The 22948-nt window shown below is 34.9% G+C and overlaps 1 protein-coding gene across 5 annotated transcripts in view; it reads right to left on the bottom strand.

Moving 5' to 3' along the window:
- Nucleotides 1-22948, bottom strand: part of Usp7 (Ubiquitin-specific protease 7) — a 780393-nt gene that overhangs the window by 105991 nt on the left and 651454 nt on the right. For all 5 annotated transcript variants that reach the window (XM_089595056.1, XM_089595060.1, XM_089595061.1 and 2 more), the window contains one exon: nucleotides 21914-22418. In XM_089595056.1, the coding sequence (XP_089451182.1) occupies nucleotides 21914-22418 (505 nt within the window). The remainder of the gene's footprint in view (nucleotides 1-21913; nucleotides 22419-22948) is intronic.

The following is a 22948-nucleotide window of genomic DNA, read 5'->3' as shown; positions in this document are numbered from 1 at the left end:
ACCTCTTAAATTATGTATTGTGATGAAATAGTGTAAATGCATCAAATTCAAATTGAAACATACTAAATATAAATTTTCTATTTGCTACATACATACATATACGTTGCTTCATACTTTGGTAATGTAGTAAACAAGGCTAAGGCCGTTTAAATTCTAAGAAGGCCGTTGAACCAAGTAAATACGATGATAAGTAAATATATAAGGTGCGCCAAGACCTTGAAGAAGCTATAGAAGCTTGTAAAACATAACTCCAAAACTAATAAAATTTTCTAATAAGCTAATGCTGTTGTACTTTCTCAACAAATAAGGCAATTTTTTTGCATGGTTTTATTAGAAAATATACAAGGCAATACAATTGGAAATAAGTACAAAAATAATTTAATTGAAAGTATTGACTGGAATTAAAGAAACCGAGCTTTTCTGCAAATAAAAAAAGATATTTTAACTTAAATATGAATTATGCAACTCATTTACTTTGCTGTTACAAAATAAAGTTGATTGACAATTTAATGGTAACACACATAAAACGTTATTTTGTTAACACATGCGTGATTAAATGTTGTTTCAGGCTCATAATAAACAAAGATTATTTTTAAAATTGTATGTCTAAACGTTAACAAAAATTGTTTTACACATGGATTAAGAAAATCTTTTCACGAAAAAATATATTTATTATTTTACATCATGGAGGAAAAATAACTTTGTCAATAGTCTACACTGACATTACGTCAATACTACTACTAAAAAGAATAACTAGTTACTAAACTTTTTACTTACCTTCCGATTTAAATAATGTTAAGGGTACATTTTTAGTATTTTCAATCTTAAAAAACAATAACGTAAAGTCGATTGGATGATTAAAGATAAGGCTTCTACGATCTTTGGAAAAAAGCTTTAGAATTCGTAGCCAGGACTTTGCGTAATGTACGCAACACATTTATTTTAGAAACAAATTAAAAATCTAAGGAGAATATTTCCATTAATCACTTTCTGTTATGTAAAACCGTCTTGAAAATGTGATTGTGTCAGGCTCAATTAAGTAATCATTAAAAAAAAAATCTTTTAGTTTTTACGTGCTAGTTGGACTGTTTTTTTCAAAGGTACGTAAAGTTTTTTTTTGCGCCATACCACAATCGAAAAACCGTTGTTTCAATATTTTTTAATTATTTTTGAACAATGTTTGCAGTGAGTTGAAAAAACATATGACGATATTAAACTTTGCATTCTAATGTATATGAAAAGTATGTAATTTACTTTATAAGTAATACTTTACACTTTTTACAAACAAATCGTAATTCCGTACGTCTTGTCCAATAACAGCTTTCTGTGCTAAAACTTTTTTTTCACATTTGAGTAAAGCCAAAGGTCAACATAACCTAAAAAATACATATACAACGGAATGTATATTGTGATGTGTCGTGCCTTGCTCGCCTAGCCGTCAGCAGCAAGACACGGTACATCTAATATTTATTAATAATTGTTCTTAAGGGCCATTAGGAGAGGTGGATAGCTGGTATTCAAACACATACAATTAAGGAAAACACATCTATTTATATATAAAGATAATGTGTTTATTCTGACAATGACTATGTATGACGTACAAAAGAATGTCAACGTCCAGCCATCCGACAAGACCTATCAACTAACAACTCGGCCCTGTGGGTCCGGCAGTTGCTGTTCGGCACAGTGCTTTTGTGGTTGGGACAGGATTAAGGGACACAGGCCTAACGTTAACACTCCTATGGCGAGGTACACCGCAACTTGACCACGGGCACTGGGAGATCCGTCTGGCAGGTATCAGCACTCGGATGGCACGAGTCTCAGCAGAAGCCGCGTGTATACGCCTACAACCGGTTGGGTCAGCAAGAGGTAGCCGTGGCTGCATCTTCTGTTGTCGCCTGATATGGAGCTCGCCTCACTCGCTTACGCAAAACTCAACCGACGTATATCAAAGTACGACTCTACGGCAAGCAGACAAGAGTGAGAGTGTCTCTCCTCCTGGCCCGCTGATCCGTGCTGCCTTGGCACCTCAGCCACTTACACAGGTGTGTGTTGCGTTGTTACACACACACACACACACCAGGTGTTACCCAGAGTCGGGAATCGGTTGTGTTGCCCATAGTAGGGATGGATACCTATGTATGGGTTTGGGATAAGGTAGGGATAGTGCGCACTGTACCGCCTTTCCCCCTGTCTGCTATCACAAAACCGGTATTCTGACTGTGACGGTGACTCGTCACGTCACAATATATAGTGTATATATATATGTATATATATATATATATATATATATATATATATATATATATGCATCCCAATATAATGTAACGTTGGTCAACTAAAATTACTAAAAAAATTTTTTCCCCGCTTGTTTCTTCGAAACTTTCCGTGTTAACTTGAAAGTACTTTTGAGCAGGGACCAACGTGCATCTGAAACGAGATGAATCACCTGCAAACTCTATTCGTAGCTGCAGCACATCGACCAACTATGATTCATGCAAACGCATGTTGGCCTATGCTGACCGGAAACCAAAAGCAAATAACATAACAAAGTACTTTTTAATACAGAGAAATGAAATAACTTTAAAAACTAATAGAGGCAAAAAGTCCAACTGAGAATAGCTAAACAGGGGTGCAATACTAAATGCTGGCACAACTTGATACGATGTTAAAAATTAGAATAACGTAGAGTTAAAACGTATAGACAAATCATAATACATACTCCACTCCTAAGAAAACAATATCATCAACCTTTCATTTGGTTTTTATAGATCCATAACTCGCCGAGCTACACTTTTTTCTATTACATTCCCGAATTTTTTCATGTACCATCCGCAATAGCCTAAATTTTTGAACTCGTTTACCATATAAGAGAAAAAGGAAAAACCGAGCTGATCATTAACAATAGCTCTTTCTCCTTTTCTTGACTCATTTGTGTTGGGAGAGAGTCCGTGCGGTTGCTCCAATATAAGTAACGGAATTTCTAAATCCCCAGAGCACCACATGCCGACTCCCTCTCCAATAACTAGAAGCGAAAAACATATTCACTACAATTCTACGGAAATTCCGAATTATTTTTGCAATCAGTCAAAACTACCCGTAATTGTTACCACTACCCTTACTTTCATAATTAAAACTTGTAACGGTGCCCCACCGTTAGGCCACATTAGTAGGCTAGGGCAGGTAGGGAAGCAGGGAAAGGGGAAAAAAAACGTTAAAGGACTGAAGTGGGAAAGCGGGAAGGGAAAGTAGGGGAACGGGAGAAAAGGCCGAGAGAGCGGCAGATTAGCTTGGGCCAGCGAACGCGCGTGAAGCGAGTTTTTCCTTCGTTGCCGTCTCTTTTTGTTTTCCTGTTGTTTTGGTGCGAAAAGTTCAAGTTAGAGCAAGCGCGTTTGGAGTTGAGTCGACGTCACGGAAAGTGTTGGTGCCGTGACCAGGATCCTGAACCCGTCGACAAGGTCGGACCAAGGCCAGGCCTGACGACCTTGACTTTCACACGCAGCCAGTAGGGACGCCTACTGGCCTTTGCGTTATCAGCACAATCAGCGCCTAGCTCGGCCTATCCAAGGCAGCTACGAGGAGCGATATCCTCGCCCCGCGTAAGTACCTGCCAACAGGCAGTCTGTTGTAAAGGGCAGTGGCCTTAGATTAGCCCGCGTAGGTCTGCCCGGTTCGCGTTTTCGCGCCGCGAGCACATCGAGCAAACGCAATTGACGTGCGAGAATTACACACTCACCCGCGAGTAATATTTTGTATTTCAGTTTATATTATTTAGTTGAATAAACTTCTTATTTTAAATTTACTCGTGAGTGCTTCCTTTCTGTGTGTGCCCGATCCCCCTTCGTGTCGTGTTAAAGTCGTCGCGAGAGGCGACGACGTTCAAGGTCGCCGCGATATTTGGCCCCAGTGGTGTCTCGGAGAGCAAGACCCGCGTATAAAGTTTATTGGAGGTGTCGCCGGGGGTACCCGAGCAACACAGGCCCGGTCGAGGTTGCCAGTTCCGCCTCGCTACTCCACATTGGCAGCACCCCGTAACAAACTACTATTACTATAATTACTATTATTATTATCATTATTGTTATTATTATCATACTATTACACTTATGTTATCATTATAAGTTGTTATAACAATGGCCAACGTTATTTCTGTTTAAGTATTAGTTGAGGTACCGTAGCACACCGATCGTTTATTCACCCAAGCATTAATTTGAATATTGAGCAGTTTTCTCCGTTCTTTCTGCAACAAGTTTAGTTAAATCAACGAACGGTGTCCAACATTAGTAAATATCAATGATATTCTATCTTAACATTAATATTAAGTCAAATTAAATTTGTAAAATTTGAATGTAAAGGAAAAAGAAAGGGCATGAGTAAGTGAATCACCTTCCCTTCTCTTGACGCATGGAGGAGAATGAGCCGGATGTCGGATGTGTCAATTTTTGACTGGCTGAACTAGAGCATCTCTAGCCAATTAGATCTTTGGCTATAATCTTTGCCCTTCAAGATTTTTCTGGCAAAATTTTCCTGCGTTGTCTCGAACCAGCGCGTCGCAGAGGTCCGCTACTCCTTATAAAAAGGCCCGGAGGCCCCGAGAAAAAACCACTGAACGATAGCCCTTCAAGGTAGACTGAGTAGTAAGAGTCCGCCTCTGCTACAACTCAGTCTACTGCGAAGCGAGGCACAGTTTAAACTTTACCCTTAAACGGTCGACTGGGTAGTAAGAGTCCGCCTCTGCTACCAGACGGTCCTCCACGAGTGCGGTTTTAACCTTCTACATCAAACACCTCGCGCTGGTTCCTCGCGTGTAAAATTTTGTTAAAAGTAAAAGTAAAGTGTTGAAAAATAAAAGTTAGTTACACAAATGTAACCAAGTGGTTGATTTTTTTTTTTTTCTTTTTTCTTCTTTCCGTCGCGAACGTGCTCCTAGAGTTAACATCATATACTTAATAGGGTATTTGATAAACTCTAGGTAAAGAAAATAAATAGTCAAGTTGTGTTTCACGTAAACTCTAGGGCAATCACCTCTACTTGGGATGGTATTGGGGACTCCTAGACCGGTCGTGAATTTAAACCATTTTGCCCTTTGCGTAACCTTTAGAGCGTAACTACCTTTACTCGTTACGGTATTGGTAACCTCTGGATCGTGGACGGGACTCTATTTTGACACGTCGTGCCGGGTATTCTTGATAAATCAGAAGCGAGCCGCGAACGAGTGCCTCGCACTACTGCTTGACAACCGCTTTAATTCGATCAGAACAGTCAAGTTCCCCCCCCCCCTTCTGAACGCCCGGTCAAGGAATTTAGCTACCTTTTAAGGTGGCTCCTCACTATAAATCCCACAAGAAGAGTAAGCATACTGCAACACAGCTTTTCATTAGCTGTGGAGGTTCTTGACTTAAAATGGATAGGTACCTATAGTCCCTTCAAAAAAAGGTTAGTCACATCTACACCGTTGACCTATATCGTACAATACAGTGACCCGAGCAGACGTATGTATACAAAAAGTACATAAATCAGCCCCGCATTAAATTATTTTCTTAGTTCAGCGTCTCATTTATTTTTATTATAATTACGATTCCCCACAACTCCTATTCATTTTACGTACAACTTTCTGACCAATTCAAACTATGCGGGCTACCGCTCTTCGGTGTAGCAGACGCCTCACACTTTTCATCTGTTCCGTGACTTGCACAGTTATCTACTATTTTCACAAAATATCCTATAAAACCCATGGTGATGTCCAAGTACCTGAATGTCGTTGGAGAGATTCTGATTTCTTCTATCTGCTACATAGTTTTCTATTAAGAACTACAGTATCTTTGCTGAGATATCATACAACCTGCGCCAGCAATTTGACGACCCTCCATAAGAGGCTATGTTCCAGTTAGTTTTTTTCAACAATTTTTGTGGTGACGAGGTCTAAAATTTCGGGGAAAGACTCCTTGCACCTTCAAGAATCATCCTTTGAAATATCATTCAATACTCCAGTGTTTTGATTTAGTGAGGAGCCACCTTAATCTCGCGTCTCACCTACGCACCTAGTGCAAATCCCGAGTTATTAAGCGCAAGCTTAAAATCGAATAATACGTCGCACTGATGGAACAATAATATAGTTGCATTGACAATAGTGGGTTTCAGCTCCCTCCCGCTCCTTTTCATCTCCTGCAAGCTCCTCCTCAATTTATATAGTAATTTGCTCGTATTCACGTGATTTTTAATACAATTACATTTGAGAAAGCTTCCCTCCCCGCTTTTTACTCAGCCTCAGTTCGCCCTCCACTTTCCTCTATTAGTTAAACTCTTCCTGACCTACCTCTAGTCGATCCAAAGATAAAAGTTTTTATTTATTGAGAATTAAATTAAACACAGTTTTGATAATAATATTAATTGATTTAAAAAAAACTAATCTAACTTTTGGATTAAAAGTTATATAGCATTATAATATTCATGCATACTTTGTTTCAAAAATGTCGCGTTAGTACGTTCATTACACGTAGGTTTTTAATAGATATAATTAAAACATATAAGTTATATTCGTTGTAGCATAATAAATACCCATGAAAAATTTTATATCGTTCAACTGTACTACTTTTTATACGTTACGGAAAAAAAACTCAATTCAGTATGTTATCTTATGAAAGAATCACGTAAAGTTGCACTAATAAGAAAATGATCTGCAAAAATTTTCAAATTTTTTTGTGTAATCAATTACTTTGGCATAAACTGATTATATTATGAAATTTATCTGCAAGTAGTTATTTTTAAAAAATAAAAAAGAAGTGTTTGAGTATGCACAAATGCGTATATATAGGTATATCCATGTGACGAAAGTAATTGCCAGCGTTGCTGCATATTTGCGCTCCTCCCACCCCTATACAACGTCCTTAAGGAGAAAAGTTACGATGGTCTTGAGTCTAAGAATTTGAAAGAATAAATTTAAATAAAAATCTTTTAATGTATTTATAAAATCTTGTATAAATAAACTATAAATAAAAAAAAAATTTTTATAAATTACTTGAAAATGCTTTGAAAATCATAGAAAACCATTAAAAAATTTTATAAACTATCTTTAACTTATTTGTTTTGAATGTACCAAATTATTATAATTTAGGTCAATATTTATGATGACCTAAAAAAGCCGCTACTAAAAAAGATTTGTTTCTAAGTTTTGGATACTTATATATACAGCATCATATGTTATGGTGGAATTTCCCGAGAACCGAATGTAAAGCAATGTTTTCTGACGCAAACCACGTTAGAATTAATTTTTTCGGGCGGATAGCTTTTAAATGGAAGCCAATTAAAAATACGTTCAAAACTACCCCTAAGTGGGGTTGGAAGGCTAAAGCGCGCCCGCATGAACTCGTGACATTGCCACATTGTCAATTGGAGCTTAGTCAGTAAGCAGTGAGAACTATATCCATGTGCGCACGCAAGAGCGTCAGCTACTGATGGTAACTTGAAGGTTGGATGTAAAAAGGTAAGTTTTGTCTGCTCCTTATGTTGTCTGTTGTTTGTCCACGCGCTTACTGTCTTTCTCACTCTCATGTTGGACAAAAACATCTTTAAATTTTTATACTTATAAGTATTGTTACCTCAAATTAAAGTAAAATACCATATAGGTAGGGAGTTTTCCGCTCTACACGATAGTATTTTTGCAAAAATAGTCGACCTCTCGGTCGAAAATATTGTTGTTAGGTATGTCTTGCTTGCGTTCCTGGGTATGCCGTCTGTACACGATTTAGAACGAGTCCTTTCATGAATTGCAATAATCAAAGTATATAACAGTTGATATTACTTGTAAAAATCATTTATTTACCATCCAAGTTTACATGCTTTAAAATAAAACGTTTAATAATGCTCTAAATACTATCTTATTAGTTTATCAAAAATTGTAGAACATCTTTTCAAAAAAATCATAAACTTTACAATGTATAAAATGATAATTTAAAATTGTCACGGTAATAGAATAATTGGTTGATGTACATCTTTATTTAGTTAAAACTCAACCGTCAATATAAACTGACACAGTGAGAATAAATAATAGTTTACAACATACAGAAAATGAATTTAATCGAAATAAGAAAGCAATAAAACAAATTAAATAAAAAACTCAAGTGCCCCAGAAGTACCCGCCAAGTTCACGCTAAGTGCCCGGAAAGTACCTACCAAGTACCCGGAAAGTGCCCGCCAAGTGCCCGGAAAGTACCCGCAAAGTGCCCAGAAAGTCCCCGCCAAGTACTCGGGAAATACCCACCAAGTGCCCGGAAAGTACCCGACTAGTGCCCGGGAAGTATCCATCAAGTGCCTGGGATGTATCAGCCAAGTGCTTGGGAAGTACCCACGAGGTGCCCAGGAAGTCCCCGCCAAGTATTCGGGAAGTACCCACCAAGTGCCTGGAAAGTACCAGCCAAGTGCCCGGGAAGTACCAGCAAAGTGCCCAGGAAGTCCCTGCCAAGTACTCGGAGAGTACCTGCCAAGTGCCCGGGAAGTACTTGACAAGTGCCTGGTAAGTACCCGCCAAGTACCCGGGAAGTCCCCGCCAAGTACCCAGGAAGTCCCTGCAAAGTACTCGGGAAGTACCCGCCAAGTGCCTGGTAAGTACCTGCCAAGTGCCCGGAAAGTACCCGCCAAGTGCCCGGGAAGTACCTGCAAAGTGCCTGGGAAGTCCCTGCCAAGTACCCGGGAAGTACCCGCCAAGTACCTGTGGAGTACCCGCCAAGTTTTCCATCTGTACTAAAAAAAGTGATGGTGCTTCAACTTTGTGCATTATTCTAAATCATCGCCAACCGTATGGGAAAACATTCTATTAAGAATAACATAGCCTCCTACGTGCCATGATGCCTCAATATTTTTTTAAGGCATTAACGGATCTCTTATAACTAAGTTAGTTTTTTTTAGTATTGTCATCAAGATTTGAGAGGGCAGTAATTTTTTTGCTGCTTTTTTTTTTAAAAAAAGTGGTCCATTTATAAATGTATGGGCTTTACTAAGTTAGCATGAAAAATTATTTCCGTTGGTGGCGCTATGTCTAAGTGTTGCACGGAAAGTATAACACGAGTGCATTGTGTATCATGGGCTTTTTTTGCAATTGCTGCTAGTAGTTGAGTTGCGTAGTTTATGTTAACACTGTCAGGCAGCGCTACTGTTAACGTGTACTAACTATCGGTGTGTTCCGCAGGTCAACAAACTTCATTTATGTTTATACTTCAATGCTTCATCGATATTTCGAAGTTTGTTAACATGCTGAGCCTACCAACATTTACAGTTAGTACGGGTTGACACTAGCGCCGCCCGATCAGGCGGCGTACCACGACCTACGTAACTTAACTGCTTGCAGCATTTGCGGAATACAGCACGGGCTCTAAATTAAATTTTTTTTTTTGGGGACTGTAAGCGCATCTACGTGACACTTGAAATAAGATCATTCTTAGTTGAGAATTTGTTTTATTCATCCTGGCATACCCAGAAACGCAAGCAAGACATACCTAACAACAATATTTTTGACCGAGAGGTCGACTATTTTTGCAATAATACTATCGTGAAGAGTGGACAAATCCCTGCTGATATGGTCTCTTACTTTAATTTGAGGTAACATTACTTATGAGTATAAAAATTTAAAGATGTTTTTGTCCAACATGAGAGTGAGAAAGACAGTAAGCTCGTGAACAAACAACAGACAACATTAGAAGCAGACAATACTTACCTTTTTACATCCAACCTTTAAGTTACCAGCAGTAGCTGACGCTCTTGCTTGCGCACATGAATATAGTTCTCACTGCTTACCGACTAAGCTCCAATGACAATGTGGCAACGTTGCGAGTTCATGTCGGCGCGCTATAGCCTTCCAACCCTATTTAGGGGTAGTTTGGAACGTATTTTGTATCGGCTCCCATTTAAAAGCTATTTGCCCTAAAAAATTAATTCCAACATGGTTCGCGACGGAAAAAATCGCTCTACACGCAGTTCTCGGAAAATTCCACCATTACATATCATGCTGTATATATATATATATATATATATGAGGCCTTTTATGTCATCTCAGCCACCCCCTGCTGTCCAAAATACATTTTTTTTTTTAATTGAAAAACCACGAAAACTTTAGCTTATGATCTCTAGTTTTTAATGCCGAGTGGTGCTTTGTGAAAATTTAAGATGGCGGTGCCAATATGGCAGCTACAAGTGAAAGACATCTCTCTAAAAAAACAGTTTTACGTACTACACTTCAATTAAGGGTGTTTAAAATTAAAGGTTTGACATTATTTTTATGTGTTTTTGACTGCTGAATACGACTGTGGTGATATCATCTACCATTGACCCTTAGGTTTCTAGCTAACCTCAAAAAATACCTGACAAATGTAGATTTTCGTAACTAACATTTACTGAGAGCATTTTAAAACGAAAAATTTAGCTTTTTAATACGCAATTTACACTCACTTTCAGAACGATGGCTATGTGGAAGTCCATTGACCCTAAATTTTTTACCTAATCTCAAAATTTGCCTGAAAAATGCAAATTTTCGTAACTTATACCGACCGAGTGCCTTTTAAACTAAAAAGTTCAACTTGTTAATATGCATATTAGACCACAATTTAGAATTTAAACTATAGAAAAGACCGTCTTCGCTAATTTTTGCATTTAACCTCAAAATAAATTAAAAAATCGCAGATTTTCGTAACATACAGCATCTTGAGATCTTTTAGACTGAAAAATGTAGCATGCGTCTACGTATTTTCTACTGTCATGTACGTTAACAGCCATATCATACACTATTTACACGAGAGCTTGCTCCTAACCTTCAAAAATACCTTTAAAAATAAATTTTATCCTTATGTATAGTGACTGAGACATTTAAAACTAAAAAGTTTATTGAAATTTTTGCCGTATCTTCTGATGATAGAGATAATAGGAGCACAAAAAAAGCCAACGCAGCTATATATCAATCTTATAAAAAATTGGAAGACTCCTTGGACTTTACCTACACTTCAGTGCAGCAGGTAATAGACCTGCTACTTACGACCATTCAGACCGCTCAGAACGCCAGCTAGGCCTTCGTGCTCTATGAGTGAGGCCCAGGTCATAGAAAAAGTAAGTTATTTGTTCTTAACTTTATTTGGTTTAAATTATCCTGTTTTCATTATATACTATCCACTGTATACAAAGTAAAAATATTTTACAAAAGTACAATTTTGTAAGCTTGGTGCAGCCAATCATAACAGCACCAAAATTGCAAATTAATGTTGAATTCCATTTTTAAACAGAACTTATCAAAGCAGTTGAAGAATCCCATTTGCTTATATAAAGATTGTTTATATGGAATCATAATTATCAGAAGATAAGGCAAAAATTTCAGTAAACTTTTTAGTTTTAGGTTCCTCAGTCACTATACATGAGGATAAAATTTATTTTTAAAGGTATTTTTGAAGGTTAGTAGCAAGCTCTCGTGTAAATAGTGTATGATATGGCTGTTAACGTAAATGACAGTAGAAAATACGTAGACGCGTGCTACATTTTTCAGTCTAAAAGATCTCAAGATGCTGTATGTTACAAAAATCTGCGATTTTTGAATTTATTTTGAGGTTTAATGCGAAAATTAGCGAAGACGGTCTTTTCTATAGTTAATATTCTGAATTGTGGTCTAATATGCATTTTAACAAGTTGAACTTTTTAGTTTAAAAGGCACTCGGTCGGTATAAGTTACGAAAATTTGCATTTTTCAGGCAAATTTTGAGATTAGGTAAAAAATTTAGGGTCAATGGACTTCCACATAGCCATCGTTCTGAAAGTGAAAGTAAATTGCGTATAAAAAAGCTAAATTTTTCGTTTTAAAATGCTCTCAGTAAATGTTAGTTACGAAAATCTACATTTGTCAGGTATTTTTTGAGGTTAGCTAGAAACCTTAGGGTCAATGGTTGATAATATCACCACAGTCATATTCAGCAGTCGAAAACATTTGAAAATCCAACACCCCACTTTAGACGTAAATAGTAGCGTGGTAGCCATGCATCGTCCTCTACTCAAATTTGCAAGTGCTGCTACCGCGCCACTGGATATGAAAATAATGTCAAGCCTTTGATTTTAAACACCCTTAATTGAAGTGTAGTACGTAAAACTGTTTTTTTGGAGAAATGTCTTTCACTAGTAGCTGCCATGTTGGCACCGCCATCTTAAATTTTCACAAAGCACCACTTAGCATTAAAAACTAGAGATCATAAGCTAAAATTTCCATGGTTTTTCAATTAAAAAAAAGCAAACGTATTTTAGACAACAAGGGGTGGCCGAGGTACTTCCCGGACACTTACCGGGTACTTGGCGGGTACTTACCGGGTACTTGGCGGGTACTTCCCGGGCACTTGGCAGGTACTTCCCGGGCAGTTACCGGGTACTTGGCGGGTACTTCCCGGGCACTTGGTGGGTACTTCCCGGGCACTTGGCGGGCACTTCCTCTGGTACTTCCCGGGCACTTACCGGGTACTTGGCGGGCACTTGGCGGGTATTTCCCGGGCACTTCCTCGGGTACTTTCCGGGCCCTTCTTGGGTACTTGATTATTGCAATTTATGAATGGACTCGTTCTAACTCGCGTACAGACGACATACCCGAGAACGTTAGCAAGACATACCTAACAACAATATTTTTGACTGAGAGCTCGACTTTTTTTGCAAAAATACTATCGTGTAGAGTAGAAAAATCCCTACTGATATGGTATTTTACTTTCATTCAAGGTAACATTACTTAAGTATAAAAATTTAAAGATGTTTTTGTCCAACATGAGAGTGAGAAAGACAGTCAGCGCGTAGATAAAAAACTGACAACATAAGGAGCAGACAATATTTACCTTTAGGTAAAAATTTTTACATCCAACCTTTAAGTTACCAGCAGTAGCTGACGCTCTTGCGTGCGCACATGGATATAGTTCTCACTGCTTACCGACTAAGCTCCAATAACGATGTGGTAACGTCGCGAGTTCATGCGGGCGCGCTATAGCTTTCCAACCCAAATTATGCTGTATATATATATATATATAAAAGTTAGACTGTACCTTCTGCGCGCTTCTTGCTCCAACCTACCTATTTCCAGTATTGAAAATTGATTAGAAAAATGGAAAAGTCTTACATTCTTTCTTCTATTACGGTCTTTTAACGAAGAGTAACCTGATTACAAATTTTACTGAAATTACTAAAATAAGTAAGACCAGAAGTAAAAATAATAACAATCGACAAATAATTATTTATATTGATTTTGTCTACATATGTCCATATATAGTCGACACATAGGTACAATACTAGAAGGACGTCAGTGCCGTATGTTTTAGTATTTTTTTTTAAAGTCCCTTCTTTAAAGATTGTCCACAGTACTAGTTAGTAATGACTTCCACGGTTGTTAGTATTAAATTTTTATATAAATTTTGAATCATTAAATATATGTGTGTATTATGTTGCGTACTAAAATATATTGTATCGAGAAATTCACATACTAATACACAAATAATGACAACAAAAAAAGTCAGCGCGCCTGTCTATTTGCCTTATGGGTAGTGTAAAAAAAATGTTTCACATTTTTTTTCCAATAAAATTGATTATTATTTAGACAGAAACTGATGAAACAGAAGAAACTCAAATTAAAGTTATTAAACAGTGGAGGTGAGGTGTAGGCAACTATAAAAACAAGAGGTATCTAAGAAAAGTTATAATTTTTTAAAAAAGGGGGTGAGGGATTAAACCTCTTTTAACCCTATTATAAAGTAATCTTACAAGAAATTTTAAGTTAATGTGGAGCGTGTTTAGGGGGCTGTGTGGGTTAGTAACTCAACTTGACCCTATGATAAAGTATCTTTACAATACATTATAAGTTTTTGTAAGGGGGACTGTAGTGAGCTGTTAAAGAGACACTGAATATTTAGAGTGGTGTGTGAGGAAGAATTGTGGGGGCTCTTACACATTAATTGTTAAATGAAAATTACAGAGAAATATAGAAAATTTCTCCTTATTTGGTGAAGGGGGAGAGGGTATAAGGAGACCATAGACGGTGAGGGGGCGTCAGAAAACAGAATGATTATAACGTTTTCTGGAAATATTTTAAGTGTTTGTGGGGGAGCCTGGGGAGCACAAATCTCGCAAAGAGAACCGGTAGTGTTAGTTAATGGCGAGGGGTAGAGGGCCTTACACTTTTTTTTTGGCTTAAATTCATAGAAAAGTGTAAAGAATTCTTTCTTATATGGGGGGAAGTGGGATTTTGTAAATAATATAAATGCAAGGCTCAGTTAACTTTTCATTTGCTGCATCATTGTATACATTTTTTAACCTTCTCATAAGATCCGTAATATTCCTTTTTTGAAGCATAGATTCTTATGGGGCGTTCTGGGGCTGGGGGTGGGCTAGCAAAAGTGACAGATTTAAAACGACTGAAATGCTTTCCCCACTCCGCACAGTACCGAAATAGTGGGACGTGTGTATATATATAGCTGCTGATCCTGCTGCGGTAGTTTTCGGAGTTGGTCGTACGATCTCGGAAGCGGTCAAGTTTTGCCGTCTCGAAAGTCCTCTCTGATCTCTTACCAATTTCATACTCGTATTATTACGTCGGACTGTATACTTATGCGGCTGCATGTTCCATGTACATTGTTTACATGTGCGTGTGTGTGTACAGTGCTCACACACACCCACATTTTAATTAATTTCAGCTAAGATTTATTACAGATCCGAAGATTTATACAACACGATTAGGGACAACTGTTAATGCAGTTTTTGGAAGACTTGTAGACAACATTCTACCTATAGTTGACGCATCATATTTAAGTTATCATAAGCTTGTATTTTCATTTTTTAAATAAGATGATCATACAAATATAAATGAGTGTTCAACTATAATTATAACCAGTCAAAATGCGAATCAAGAAAGAGCCAAAGTACTCGAAACAGTGCCAAATGTACTCTGTAGTTATTTTTACAACACTGACAAAAAAATTTTATTATTTATCAGTTAATGATAGAATATATATCAATACTAATTGTGTCCATACTTTGTATATACTGCTATACTCTGCCCAAATAAATACTTTTTTTTTTTTAATAATTGGTTTTCTTTTAGCAAACGATGTATACTTACATATTTTACATTAAATTGTTGGATATTTGTCCCAGAAATATATGTGTGTAGGAGTGTGTGGGTTGGTTAGTATGTGTATGCTCGCGTATGCTTCATATATATTATATAGACTTTACGTGTATATGTACGTAAGGTTTGTATTTTTATGTCCTATAAGATGCAAGAATAACATTTCATACACCTAAAAAGAATGTAAAATAGAAAATAAAAATTAAAACAAAGTTTTCGAGGTTATATTAACCATAAACTGATAAAAAAACATTTATCTTGAACGTTACTCTCTAAAGTTTGCTCAAACTTTTTTCTAAAATTATATTTCATGACACAGCCTGAAAAAAACAAAAAAAACGAGAAAAATGCCTTTTTTGAGCCAATGGGACCTAAAAAAGTTTTTATGCCTATTGATTATTCATTTGATTTTTTAAAAACTTTTTTATAAATACGTACACTTGTTTTAAAAAACAAAAAAACGAAAAAATTAGGGTATTTCACTATTAAAAATCGCAAATACCCTTTGTGGAGGCCTGCTACTCTATGAACTATATTTAAAAGTCACCAGTAGTTATGTAAATAAGAAATTCAAGTATAAAGGAAAAATTGTACATTGTCACCTGGTTTAAGATTATAAAATTATTCAAGAACAGTATTGCGGCTGAGATTGTAATTGGAGAAAAACTGAAAAATAAAGTCTTAATACCGAAAACGACTCATTACAAGTAAACACCTCGTCATTATCTTTTACATTTTATGAAAAGCAATTTTTTGTAGGTTTAGCGTTTCCTATGACAAAAAACTAGTTTTTGGACAATGTTTTGATAAAATAGATTCATACTTAAAAAAACTTTTTTCTTCTTCCGTATAATTGTACGTTTTCTAAACAAGATGCAAGACTAAAGATGGAATATTTATGAAAATAAACATAAAAATAATTCAGAAGTAGAAAACGTTGTTTAGGAAGAAATGTTATATTTAAAGTTAGTACTTTTTTGTAAAGTATACAATTTTTTGGCGAACTTGGTTTATGTTTACCCTATCACAACTTTACAATAGTTATTTAAGAAAAGCAGTTTGTAACGTTTTTTATTGAAAATTTTGACAAGTCAATAGATTACTACACCATTAAACTTTCGTTTTATATTATTAATATTTTTTCTTAAAATCAGACTTGATGGTCCATCTCATCTTGTTTTAACGATCGTTTTCTTGTGATTCAAAAAGTTATTTTGTTATTTATTAAGAGATTAAATAATACATAAAAGCAATGGCAATAAATGACTAGTGGTCCGTGCTGTCACTGCTGCTCCTGAAGGTTGGAAATGATCGTCGCTTCAGGCAATCGAGAAATACATATCTGACCCCTACAAAATTAACGATGAAAAGCAAGCTTTTTTCTCAACAAGTACCTTAAGTCAAGTGTCAAGTAGAAAATGGTCGTTAAAACAAAATAAATTTGTGCATTGTGTCATTTTAATCTGAAAATAGAGCTGTAGAACCCTCAGCTACAGCTATGCCAAAGGCCCCCGAAAAGATAAGAAGACAATAGCTCTTTAAATGAAATATATTCGCCGGAGAACAATGTCTTACTTTTCAAAAACCTTAACTTATTTCCACAATAAATAAATAATCAGTCATGTTCAAAGAAATCAAATTCAATTTATGAATATCATATTACAATTGAAATTAATAGACAGTTCACATTGATAAATATATATTTAAGTTTTTTCTTACATAAAAATAGTATCGAATTTTTTCTGTACTGTTCATCAAAGACATTTTATAAATTACCCTGCATATTTAAAGTTCACGTTTATTATTTAATATTATATCGGATTATAACGAAAAAAACTTAAATTAAAAGTGTTTGAACTTATTCTGTTTTAAATACTTCCGTAAATCATAAAATTTTATATTTATTTCATATATATATTTGATATTTTTTTGTAATTTTCTTTACTTGTTTTATTTGTGTTAAAAAACTCTTGTTCGTTACAATATTTAAGACCTTAAGACATTTTTTAGCAAAAAACATCTAGATCTAAATCTGAATGAAAAAAAAATTGTTTCATTGACTATACTTTAGTAAATAATTATATCATCATAAGATGGACAGGGTATGTAGTAATAGTAATAGTAATTAGTAGTAGTAATAGTAACAGTGATAGTCATAGTAATTGTCGTAGTAGATATAATATAAGTGTGTAGTAAGTAGAGTATGGTAAAAATAATTTTATGTTTCTGCTTACGGTACTCAGTTTCTTGATTTTCCTTGATTTTTGTTAATTTCTTCTGCAAATACGCTTGTATTATCATTACATTGTAAAATAAACTTGACTATCTAACTGCAAAAATTTTTATTGTGCTTTTTTCTACCAACTTTCATTTGAATTACTAATAATGTAGTATTCCAAAATATTGACGTATTTTAATGCGTTTATGACAACATCTACTCCATTTAATTAAAACGTAGGCATAAAAGAAGTTCGTTAAATGTTTTGATTTTGTTTTCTTCTTAAATTTTTTTTTTTATTGCAAGATGTACAACTAAATTCACGACTTAATGACTTTTACTTCTTGTGAGATATTTTGGAAGCGCAATGCTGATTTTATTGGACCTATATATCTACAGAAATTTTTAATTTTATTCAGATTCTCTCGGTTATTATCGTATTTTTTTATTGAAACAAATACCCTTTTCGTCCTTGTTATTTTTAGATTTCACCTTTCTTACTATGAAAAACCAAAGTTATTTTTGTAACGTCTGCCAAAGGTTGTGGAAAATTTTTTGAATATTTATCATTTTATCAATCATGGCATAATTTTTATAGATTATATTTCTGACAGACTACCAAGATTAATCGGAGAGAAAATAAAGTAAAATAAAGTAATTATAAATAACTAATAAAGCATATTATTTTTAATTTACTTCTATGGCCTATTGACATTTAACGTCTAAAACCGACTATAACCTACAATTTTTTCTTACTATAACAACACAACACCCACCGTTACAGCCAACTCTATCTATCTATCTAGTTGCTTTTCTTTTTTTCCTCTCGCACATCCAGATCACAAATTTCTATTGCACTTAGCGTTAAGCCATGTTTGATCTCAAGGTACAACATATAATGAGGATTCGAATACTTAGATTAGATAGTGACATGTTGTTTGTTTTGACTATCGACGTCGTAACTTGAGCGGTGAAGCTGCGGTAACATAGAGCACGTAAGCCGTGAAGATGCTATCTCTTTCTCAATCTTGTAGCTTTAGGCTGCTCCTACATAAGAGCGTGCAGATGCGTGCACCCACGTTTTAGTGCGAGTGCACACATCGAGACATTCGATATTCGTCGATATTCTAGTAATAATCTGATAAATTGTAGTACTATACTAGTATTTTACTGTAGTGTCGATCAGTGTCGAGTGTCTCAATATGTGCTCCACACACGTGAACGCGGATGCACGCGCTTGTGTAGGTACGGCCTAAGTACGGCAACAAGTCTATCTATACATAATTAGTCATATATATATATATATGTAACTTGTAGACATAGGTATACTCTTAGATACAGTATGCCATCTGTCGGATCGTAGGGCTCTCATACGGATTTCGTACTCTACGTGACCGCAGTGCAAGATCACTATGAGTCAGAGGCGCCAACATCAAAAAAAGCTTAAATTTTCGAATCCACTAATAAAAAATTATACCTTATTGATAGATGCATGTATCTTATAAATAATGCAAACAATTTTAAATCTTTTTTTTAGACAAACACATAAGACAAAAAGTTGAAACAAGTATGAATACGAAAAGGGAACGTTTTTTATACATAAATATTTTGTTTGTCCTCTACTGCTGTACCTTTTCAGCGCTCTTACTGATGCTGTTTCCGTCGATTATTCCTTAATTTAATCAAATCTTTTTCAAGCTTCAAAACGTTTTGCCTAATCCTGTTGCTATCCTCAGAGTACCTTAGTTCAGCATTTTTATACTCTTCTGTTACCATTTCTTGTTACGTCTTTTCATTCAGCCAACCACATCTGTCTTCCACTCTCTTTCTCTTTTTCGGACATCTCTGCCTTCACCTTTTCTACATCAGCCTTTTTTTTTCTCCTCTCTCTCACAGGTTACTTGCTTAAAATTATCTTATCCAACGTAATTTGTTTTGCATCACTTAATGTACCTCATTATCTGTAATGTAATGTATCTCATTCACCTTTGCTCTATCCTTTTTTAACGTCTCATTTTTTCCTTTTAGCTTATCACCTACATTTATTGGTTTTACCAGTAGATATTTCGTGCACCCATCTTTCTCTTCCATCTTCTCCTGCCTCGTGTTTATCGTGCGTCTCTTAACTGTGCAGTATTGTGATTTTCTAACCTTAAATCCGTTCTCAGTTTTCCCAACCTTTTTTGCCGCAAACTCATTCTTCAGTTACCAAGCTTTGTTGTTCTTTACTTAGTACATATGTTAATAATTATTACTCTCTTGTCGTTTTTTTTTATTTTGATTACCAGTAACAATAAATCATCCTACAGCACAGACACCATTGACTGTACGTCTGCATACCGCAGCGTCCTCACGCGAAGTCCCTTTTTTAATGGCAAAAAAACGGCAAAAAACGTACACACATATACGTATCTTCCTACACTATATAGTTATTTAGGAGGGGCTGTCAACAGTCCACTTATCTGCCCCTTTAGTCAACTCACACCCTTCCTGCAAAACAGCAAAATTCCTCTCATTACTCTTAAAAATAAATACAAATAAAATCTGATTTAGCTCCCTTTCATTATCCTTCTACACCTCTTCATTCTCTCGCTTTTTTCTCTTTTATTATTTTTAAAAAAGATAATAGTTATAGCGTAATCTGTTTGTACAGGATTGACACGCATATCACGTAGGCGGTCCAAGCCACATTAGTACATACGTATGTATACAAGTTATGCTGAACGCACTCACCGTGATCTGACTTATTGTGACAACTTTTCAGTCTACTTCTATACTTTTAAATAAGCATACCACGCCACAAAAGGAGCAGACAATTTTATCCATTTTTTGTCTTCGTAAACGTGTATACATACACTCTAAATCTTACTGTTACAACATTTATGTTACTACTTATTGCACACATCATTTTTTAAAGACAAATTTTAGTTCGAATGCCATGTCGTCATTTGATTCGTTAAACATTAATTAGAACAAATTTTTTCTAAAAAACAATCTATGCGACAAAATATCATTATTATAAGGGATATTAAAAAATTGCCAGTGATATTTCGTCTTAACTTAAATCAAGTAAAGTATTTGATACAAAAATCGTTTCCAAGTATGAAAAAAACAAGTAACAATGATTTTAATTATGATTGTGATTGTATTTTAATTTTTATGCAATTCAATGTGATTGATCTTTGAGAAACCTCACCAAATAATATACTTGACCTATTTTAACTAATCACATGGAAATAAAAAGGTTTTTTATCAAAATTAAAACATGTTTCTTTAGCGTCCCGCTAGGTAAGAAAAATATCTCAATGTTTTTTTACTTAATACACCCAATAAAAAATATTCTTCGAAAAGTAGTTGGTAATACTAATAACCTGTTAGTCGTTAGAGTTGTATTTCTGGGCATCTTACTGACAAGAACCTCGTTGATATGCAGTTGTTCATCCACACCAACAGACACTTTATGGTAGCTAGCGCTACTTAAAAATCGTTTCAAAGTTATTTCAAGGCTTATTTAACAACAAATTGTTAAAAAAATTTTTTGAGGACGGATTTGGATTCAAGATGTTTCTGTACATGCCAGTTATCGCTGTTGAAATACTTTTGAATGTCCATGTATGCATAAGGTAAAGGTTTTAGATGGAAAGGTCAGTTTTTTACATTTTTTCTTAATGTTGGTTATCTTAAAGGTTTTTTCATGGGTGGATCGTTTTAAACATAATTAAGTTATTAGCCTACTCATAAGCATATAAAATTTTTAGATTCCTCTGTACGAAATTTATCCACTGCATGCAATTTGAAAGTTAAAAGCTTATGGAGTAAGGTTCTTTCAAACTATGGTATTATGATGTCCAGCTGTTGTGGGGTTATGGTTATTGAATTCACGTGTTGAGCGATTAAGGGCTCACATGATCGAGTGATTCTGAGAGATTGTGGAAGAAGTTTCAATGGATATAGAAATTTTTTAATATTTATGGCTTTTGAAGTGTTTTTCAAATAAAAAGCCCACGAAAAAAATGTAAATTTGAACTTTCTATTAAGTCATTAAAGCTGCTCAATATTTCATAATTTTTGTTAGTGTGCCATGTTAAAAAAATTTGTTTAACTTATAAAACTATAGATTTTACCTATTATAATACTTGTATGTTATCTAACCATTCTGATGGCCTAGACCAGGATTGTACATTTTGTTCATTTGAGTTTTTAACAAACATAAAAACAGCATAATTTTTTTATCTTTTATTTCTAAAACATAACTACTACTTATTGTTAAGGGTACAGTAGAGAGAAAAAGAGTGATAGAGAAAGAGAGACAGAAAAATAAGATATTGTAAGGATCATCCAGTTTCTATTGTATTGAGGTACATTAATACATACGTGTAATTGCGACCATTGATTATTGACTTCAATTGAAAGGAAAAATTGCGTATAACCAAGCAGATTTTTTTATGGATAAACTATTCAATTCGACAATTTCAAAAACTGCATATAGTAAAGATTGTATTGTTTATACGAGTAATTTGTTCAATTAAAACTGAGAAAAGCAAGTGAAACCAATGAAAGACTAAAACGTCAAGACTTACGTGTTTAACTTTAAAAAGGAAAGGTACACCAAATGTAGCAAATACGTCTTTCTGAAAGTGTGCCACAGGCACTAGTAATTCATCCTCAGACAAAATTAATTCATCTTTTGGTATTTCTTCGATCCTATAAACTTTTGAGCCGTTTGTATTTAAACTCTCAAGAAGAACATCTTCTTTTGGACCTGGTTGCAATTTGTTACTAACAATTTCAAGGATTCTTAATTTCCCTGAACTATTTTCTGATAAATCAACTTGTTTTTTAGCCTCTTCTAACAAAGTTAAAATAGTTCCATTTTTGTTTGGATACAGAATAATCTCTTTTTCTTCCTTTAACGATGGGCTAACCCATATACATTTAAATTGTTTTTTATTTTCAAGTTCATTTACGTGGATACTAAGTTGCTGATAAAAAATTTTTTTCGTCTTTGGTTTACAGCTAGCAACTAACTCTTTCAATGTTCCATCAAACGTACATTTTAAAGGATTGCCAGGCAAATCTTTGTAACTGAAATAAAACAAAGATATTAGTTTTAGAGTAGTCAGAACTGTTAAAAATAGAATAAATTTATGTTGTTAGAAATAATATATACATTTGTTAGGCATGTTTTATTATTAATTTTATCCAGTTATTTTGAAGCACTCTTATTATTATACACATTAATACAAATTATTTTACGTTCAAGCTCAACTTTCAAATGTTATTACCTGTATCCTGTAATGAAAAACTATAAAAATGGAATACAAGAGTAGGATATTAAAGTAGGATTACTGTGCACAAATCTGAAGCAGAAATTAAGTACTCTGTCAAAGTTGAGTTCCTACACATTATCTGGATCAAAAAAGATAGCAGTAATAAGAAATAAGCAGCATTTATGATTTTATGGTTTTAACAAAGCTTAAGAATACAAAAATTGTTTAGTAATCTATGCAGAGTATGATGCACACATAACACAATTTTTCAAACATGTTGAAGTCACCCTAAATTTTATGAGATTCACACCTCATGGAGCAATAACTTTGAAAAAAAGGCCATTT

Source organism: Copidosoma floridanum, unplaced genomic scaffold, assembly GCF_036245765.1.
Source record: "Copidosoma floridanum isolate Cflo_tuat_1 unplaced genomic scaffold, Cflo_Japanese_pri ptg000024l, whole genome shotgun sequence".
NCBI lineage: Eukaryota > Metazoa > Arthropoda > Insecta > Hymenoptera > Encyrtidae > Copidosoma > Copidosoma floridanum.
Note: the sequence above shows the minus strand (reverse complement) of the source record. Positions and strands in the feature narration are given on the sequence as shown.